The 7,707-nt window shown below is 54.7% G+C and overlaps 1 protein-coding gene across 1 annotated transcript; it reads right to left on the bottom strand.

Moving 5' to 3' along the window:
• Positions 1-409: 409 nt before the first annotated feature.
• On the bottom strand, positions 410-7,389 carry LOC123059462 (phospholipase A1-Igamma1, chloroplastic-like). Its single transcript, XM_044482031.1, has 2 exons — positions 6,917-7,389; positions 410-1,583 (listed from the first exon to the last, which is right to left on the bottom strand). Exons 1-2 carry the CDS (start codon positions 7,338-7,340, stop codon positions 430-432), a joined length of 1,578 nt encoding a protein of 525 aa, XP_044337966.1. The 5' UTR covers positions 7,341-7,389; the 3' UTR covers positions 410-429.
• Between the last annotated feature and the right edge of the window lie 318 nt (positions 7,390-7,707).

Raw genomic sequence — 7,707 nt, 5'->3', positions numbered from 1 at the left:
GATGGCCATGAGAGCTTCATCTTGAGTGTGGATGAATGATGCGCCACCGGAGCTTCTTCCTCTCTTGTTGAATGACGTAACCATTATCACTTGCTAATAAAAGAGAGAGGAAAGTTATAGAAAAAAAGCATCTCATTTTATTTTATTTTTGAAAAAGAGTATCTTATTCAACTAATGCTTGTTATACTGTTGTACATTACACTCTCTTCGCAGAACCTCTGAATCAATGAAGCACACAACCATATCTATTACTATAGGGTACATTATACCTACATACCATAAGAAGATCCACGGTACGTTGGAACATTACTCTTATCTAAACAAGAGTAACTCATATTAACTAGCAATAGTCATTGCAACTTGAGTACATATGTGTGCAAATAGCGATGACCGATGAATTGATGTGGCCATGTCCGGCGCGTCCGTTGGTCAACTGGCGGGCACGAGGCCAAGCTGCGCGAGGTGGACATCGGTGTCATCCGGGTGGTCCTCGACGTGCCTCGGGCGATGCGGTAGCACCCACCTCCCATCCTCTGACCTGACCATGCCCTTGTTTGCATCCTGCCGCCACCCGGGCGGCACCATGTGCTCGTCCCTCAGGAAGTCCGCCGCCTTGTTCACCAGCGCCGGGTCTCTGCCGCCGAGCTTGAACTCCCGTGCCCGCCCCACAAAGCCGTCCAGAAGGTGGAGGTGCGCCTCAAGGTTGTGGTAGTTAGCCAGGTCCAATGTGTTCTTGAGGAAGGGCGACAGGCTGTGGTCGAGCGCCAGTTCCACGCCGATGTGGGAGTACACGCTTGGCAGCCCCAGCGCGTCTGCGGCGCGCAGCAGCGGCATCGGGAGGACCGCCTCGGTGAACACGCCGGGCACCTTGGGCACCGTGTCATGCACGTTGAGGATGCGCAGCGCCTTCACGCCCAGCTCCCCCTCGAACCGCTCTCTGAACTTGGTGTTCCCCACGCGCGGGCCTGAGAAGGAGAAGACGCACACCAGCGCCTTGGCGCCGCCGGCCGATGGGGACACGTTGGCGCCCGTCTCGGCGATGTCGAAGGCGTTTATCATGGCCAGCGCGCTGCCGAGGCTGTGGTCGGTGACCGTCACGCTCACCTCCTCACCCTGCCCGGCGTACCGCTCCACCAGCTTCCGCACCTCGGCGAGCACCTGCTCCCGCGCCGAGTACTTGCAATACTTGCAGTCCGGGTTTTTGCTGGTGTAGAGTTCGGCGAACCCCTCTTCCACCTTTACCCTCGGGTCTCTGCACGGCAGCCCAAACTGGCTGAGCGGCTTGAGGAACGCGGTCAGGTCGGCGATCCACTCCAGCCGTGTCACGGTGCCGCGCCAAGCAACGGCGATATCCCGGCGGCCGATCCGGGCCGTCTCCTCGTCTGTCGACACGGCCACAAAGCCGATGAAGGTGCCAGTCTCGCTCCACATCCTGTCGTCGCTAGGGTTGTGCTTCCGGATGCCGAAGCTTGGGAAGCTAATGTGTGAGGTAGCATAGAGGCAGCAAGTGACCTCGTAGCCGACGCCGGCAAGGCCGACGTCGGAGAAGAAGGACTCCTTCGGGTATCTGCAGCTGCCGGCGTGTAAGACAATAAGTTTTTGGGGGAACCAGCACAACCCTCTAGGGGTGGCTTATCTCATTATATATAATGGATGTGTTACAATACGTACATAAGTACAGAAGCTATACATAGTCTAACACCCTCCCTCAATCTTAGCCACTTTCTAAAGAACTGAGAAGGGTAAGATTGCGCCTACAAGCCTCAAACCGTGGTAGAGGTAAAGGCTTAGTGAAGATGTCTGCAAGTTGATCCTTAGATGAGATAAACTTGATCTGGAGTTGCTTCTGTGATACACGTTCCCGTACAAAGTGATAGTCAACTTCAATGTGTTTCGTTCGGGCATGAAATACTGGATTTGCAGAAAGGTATGTAGCACCGATGTTATCACACCAAAGAATAGGAGGCTGTGGTTGAGACAAACCCAACTCCTGAAGCAAAGACTGCACCCAAATAATCTCTGCAGTAGCATTAGCCACAGCCTTGTACTCAGCTTCAGTACTGCTACGTGACACAGTAGCCTGTTTCCGAGCACTCCAGGCGATCAAATTAGGGCCAAAGAATACTGCATAACCCCCCGTGGATCGCCTGTCATCTGGGCTACCAGCCCAATCTGCATCAGAGAAGGCCGAAAGGACCCGAGAGGAAGTCGGCCGAATATGCATACCAAATGTCAGGGTGAACTGAACATAACGAAGAATGCGTTTAACAGCAGCCCAATGAGTATCTCTGGGAGCCTGAAGATACTGACAAACTCTGTTAACAGCATAAGAGATATCTGGTCTCGTGATCGTCAAGTACTGAAGTCCACCAACAATGCTCCTGTACTCTGTGGCATCCGCAGGAGACAAAAGCTCACCATCAACAGCTGTTATCTTGTCGGTAGACGACATGGGTGTGGTGGTCGGTTTGCACTTCAGCATGCCCGCTCTTTGTAACAACTCCAAGGAGTACTTCTTCTGCGTAAGGACAAGACCAGTAGCACGAGAAGTGACCTCAACTCCAAGAAAGTAGTGAAGCTTCCCAAGATCTTTGACCGCAAAATCAGCACCAAGAGAGCAAACAAGAGCATCAGCAGCATACTGAGAAGAGCTGACAAGGATAATATCATCGACATATACCAAAAGATACATAGTGACTTCTGGCTTCTGTAGAAGAAATAATGAAGTGTCAGCAGTGGACGGCACAAACCCATGAGCACGAAGGGCAGAGGCAAGGCGGGCATGCCAGGCACGAGGAGCTTGCTTCAAACCATATAGTGCTTTGGAGAGACGACAGATATAGTCAGGACGATCAGGATCAGAGAAACCAGGCGGTTGTTTCATATAAACCTCTTCCTCCAAAAATCCATGTAGAAAAGCATTCTGCACATCAAGTTGACGAAGTGACCAACCACGAGAAACAGCAATGGAGAGAAGAAGCCGAATAGTGGTAGGCTTGACGACAGGACTGAAGGTGTCCTCATAGTCAAGACCATGGCGCTGCCAAAAACCGCGAGCAACAAGTCGCGCTTTGTAACGCTCAATAGATCCATCCGAATGCTTCTTCACTTTGAATACCCATTTTGAGTCAATAACATTTACCCGTGGTGGTGGAGGAACGAGAGTCCATGTCTTGTTACGAAGGAGAGCATGAAACTCCTGCTCCATAGCCTCTCGCCAATGTGGAATGCGCAGGGCAGCCTGATATGAGCGAGGCTCAGAAGATGGATCCGCAACAGCAGCAGCCAAACAAGCAGCCAACCAAGCAACCGTACCATCCTTACGTTCCTTAGGTTTGAAAATGCCACTGCGAATGCGTGTATGTGGTCGGGACACAGGAACCACCGAGGTCGACGGAGCATCCTGCAATGGGCTGGAGGACGGCGACGTTGACGAGTCAGCCGGTGACGAGGAGCCAGACACAATAGCCTCGGGCTCGATCGGCGAAGAAGGCCGGCCCACCGGCGAAATCGGCAGAGCAGACGAAGCAGCTGGCGACACCGGCGTCACAGACCGGGCCGATGGCGAGCCCGGCATAGTGGGCCATGGCGCGGCCGGTGTCGCGGGCCGATCCGCGGATGAAGGCGACGTGAGGACGGCGTCGCGGACCCGAGCTGCAGGCGAAGACGGCGTGACGGGCCGAGCCGCGGGCGAAGACGGCGTGACAGGCCGAGCCGCGGAAGACTCGGCGGCCGCTGGCGAAGAGGGCCGAGCCGCTGGAGACTCGGCGGTCGCTGGCGTAGCGGACCGAGCAGTGGAGATGCTCGGCGCGACGGGCTCTTCGGGTGACCATGCATGGGCACGCGAATCGATGCCATGCAACATAGGGCGATCGACGTGCCCATCAGAAGGCGGCGATGATGATGGTGAATCCTCCAACAGCTCCAAACGAGCCCCACATCCGGTTCCTGCACCATGGTTAGGTAACAGCAAAGGAGAGTATGCAACATCATCAAATTGGTCAGAAGCAACAGAGGATGAATGCAGAGATGGTGGTTCGACAGTGGACACAGGAAGTTTGGCAAAGGGAAAAACATGCTCATCAAACACGACGTCCCGAGATATATAGACACGATTAGTGGGAACATGAAGACATTTGTAACCTTTATGAAGAGAGCTATAGCCAAGAAAAACACACTTCTTAGAACGAAACTCAAGCTTGCGCTTATTATATGGACGAAGATGCGGCCAGCAAGCACACCCAAATACCTTGAAAAAGGTATAATCAGGTTGTTCATTAAGGACAACCTCAATGGGAGTCTTCATGTTTAAAACACGAGTGGGAGTACGGTTGATGAGAAAGCATGCAGTGGTGAAAGCATCACTCCAAAACCGAAACGGAACAGATGCATGGGCCAAAAGAGTAAGACCAGCTTCAACAATATGACGATGCTTACGTTCTACTGAACCATTCTGCTGATGTGTATGTGGACATGCTAAACGATGAGCTATCCCAAGCGACTGAAAGAAGGAGTTGAGGTTGCGATACTCGCCCCCCCCAGTCCGACTGGACATGAACAATTTTGTGCTTGAGAAGACGTTCAACATGTTTCTGAAACTGAACAAAAATATCAAACACATCAGATTTGCGTTTAATAAGGTAAAGCCAGGTAAAGCGACTATAAGCATCAACGAAACTGATATAGTAATTATGACCACTGACAGAAGTCTGAGCAGGACCCCATACATCTGAAAACACAAGTTCTAAAGGATGTTTCACCTGACGACTGGACTCCGAAAAAGGAAGTTGATGACTCTTCCCCTGCTGACAAGCATCACACACTGCTACATCTTTATTACTAGACAAACTAGGAAGCTCATGACGACGCAAAATATGACGGACAATAGGTGTGGCCGGGTGACCAAGACGAGCATGCCACTGTGACGGAGAGACCCGAACTCCACTGAAAACACGGGCGACGCCAGGATGCTCCAGACGGTAGAGGCCCTGGCACAACCGCCCACTAAGAAGAATGTCCCTCGTGCCCCGATCCTTAATAAAAAGATCAAAAGGGTGAAATTCACAAAGCACATTATTATCACGTGTGAGTTTAGTAACTGAAAGAAGATTACGGGTCACAGATGGAACTCGAAGAACATTGCGAAGCTGAAGACTCCTATTGGCATGTCTAGTGAGAAGAGATGCTTGACCAATATGAGAGATGTGCATATCTGCTCCATTGGCGGTGTGGATCTTGTCGGAGCCATGATAGGGTTCACGAGTGTGAAGCTTCCCCATCTCGCTGGTCAGATGCTCTGTCGCCCCAGAGTCCATGTACCAGTGTGGATCGATGGAGTAGGACTGAGTGTGTCCCTGTTGCTTCTGCGGCGCGGGACGATCAGCCATGGCGACCTGACGGGCATTGTTGCGTGTATCTTTGCCGTCATTGCCAAGACCAAGGAAGCTTCGCTGGAAGCGCTTATGACACTTGGAGGCCCAGTGCCCATCGCGGCCACAAAGCTGGCACACACGTGGACCGCCAGCCCCCGGTAAGGTCGCAGTAGGTGGGGGGGCCGAGGCGGGCGACGGTGGCAGCCCCAAGGGAGACCGGGGTGATGAAGAAGAGCGGCCACCCTTGGTGGCGGCGTTGGCCGAGAGGGAGCCAGTGCCCCTGGAGCGGCGTGTCTCGACCCGTTGCTCAGTGAGAAGGAGCCGAGAGAAAACCTCGTGTGCCAGCATGGGTGTCGAGTTGCCCCGCTCGTTGATGATCTCGACTAAGGCATCATACTCCTCATCAAGACCATTGACAATAAACGAGTTGAACTCGGAGTCGGTGAGGGGCTGTCCAATGGAGGCCAATGTGTCGGCGAGGCCCTTGACCTTGTTGTAGAACTCAGTGGCAGTGGAGTCAAGCTTCTGACACTCTCCAAGCTGACGACGGAGTGCAGAGACACGAGCCTGGGACTACGCTGCAAAGGTTCGCTCAAGGATGGTCCAGGCCTCATGAGACGTCTTCGCGAAGACAACAAGTCCGGCAACTGCCGGCGAGAGCGACCCCTGGATGGAGGAGAGGTTCGCCTGGTCCTGCCCCGTCCAGACGCGATGGGCCGGATTGTAGACCGGACCGTGCACGCTGTCTACCAGTGCGGGTGGGCAGGGAAGCGATCCGTCGACGTAGCCTAGCAGGTAGTGACTCCCCAAGAGCGGGAGAACCTGCGCACGCCAGAAGATGTAGTTGTCGGCGGAGAGCTTGATGGTGATGAGATAACCGAAGTGAAACGGCGGCGGCGAAGACGATCCCATCGAGGGGGCTGCCTGGGGTGCAAACACCATGGAGGCAGCCGGAGGCACCGAAGCCGATGCGGGAGGAGGCGGGACCGCAGCCAGGGCGGACGCCGTAAAGCTCGCGGCCGGGTCGGACGCCGCAAGGCCCGCGGCCGGGGCGGACGCCGCCAACCCCGCCAGCGGGGCGGTGTGATCCGCTGGCGGCAGGAGCAGCGGGACGACGCCCGCGGAGTCCGCAGCGGACGGCGGCGCCGCGGTGTGGACCACGAGGTCGCGCCCAAGCGAGGGCGCCGGCGGCGTGGAGTAGACGGAGCCGATGCTCCTGGACCCGATCGGAGCCGGAACGGCGACGGCATCGAGCGGGAGGTTGAGCAGAGCCGCAAGAGAGGCCGGGAGGAACCCCGCAGCAGTGGAACCGGTGGTGGCGGCGCTCGACATGGCGGCGGTGAAGGCGGCGGCGGCTGCGGCGGCGGTGCGGGTATTAGGGTTTGGAAGCGGAAGCGATCGTAACCTAGCGTGATACCATGTAAGACAATAAGTTTTTGGGGGAACCAGCACAACCCTCTAGGGATGGCTTATCTCATTTTATATAATGGATGTGTTACAATACGTACATAAATACAGAAGCTATACATAGTCTAACACGGCGTAGCGGGTGTAGCGGTCGTAGTCGAAGGAGTCGTAGCACGCCTGCGCGAACTCGCCGTACCGGATCAGCTCCCCGCGGAGCGTCTTGTCGATGGGGTCCAGAAGGCCCTGCCAGTCGTTGCAGCCGTGGATCTCCCGCCACCGCGACGTCAGCTCCCCGTCGGACCGGCCGGACTCCTCCGCAAGGGTGCCGCGCTCCATATCTCCGACGAAGGATGCCGCCTTCTTCTCCTTATTCGCTGGCGGCGCTTCATCTGTCGAGACCGCCGACGTGACGTGTGATGGGCGTCGTGGCCGATAGCTGTACGCAGCGCAGCTGGCTGCCGGAGGTCGTTGCTGGAGGAGCAGGCGGGGAGGCGGCACGCTCAGGCTGGGGAGAGAGCGGGCGTACATGGATAAGTTGGACGAGCAGGACATGGTCGACATTGCTAGCTCGCAGTTGGATGGATGTTGAGTGGCAGTATTACTATGGAACGTTGGCTGGAGCTCGGAGCTGGGACGATCGATGAGGTTGGAGTGGGTATATATATATACACGTACGCGCCGCGTGTTGCACGTTAGACGGCTCTGATTCGTCTCGAGGGTTCGCACGCGCACATGAATGGACTAGATATGGTCCTGTTTGCATTCCCTTAGTGTCATCTTCTTTATTTATTATTCCTTCTTCTTTTTTGGGTGCATTTTTTCCTTTTTCTTGGATAAAATCATACTAGTAAGTTTTTTTATCTACTATCCTTTCTTTTCTTCTGCTTGCACAATCTGAGAAACAAAGAAAAGGAAATATAAGTGATTT

The sequence above is a fragment of the Triticum aestivum genome, chromosome 3A (genome assembly GCF_018294505.1).
Source record: "Triticum aestivum cultivar Chinese Spring chromosome 3A, IWGSC CS RefSeq v2.1, whole genome shotgun sequence".
NCBI lineage: Eukaryota > Viridiplantae > Streptophyta > Magnoliopsida > Poales > Poaceae > Triticum > Triticum aestivum.
Note: the sequence above shows the minus strand (reverse complement) of the source record. Positions and strands in the feature narration are given on the sequence as shown.

Bases quoted from the DNA above. Each gene is read 5' to 3' on its own strand.
- LOC123059462 (XM_044482031.1), bottom strand. From the start codon at position 7,340: ATGTCGACCATGTCCTGCTCGTCCAACTTATCCATGTACGCCCGCTCT. The intron at 1,584-6,916 runs ACGCCGTGTTAG...TTATTGTCTTAC, and splicing joins CTACGACCGCTACACCCGCT to ACGCCGGCAGCTGCAGATAC.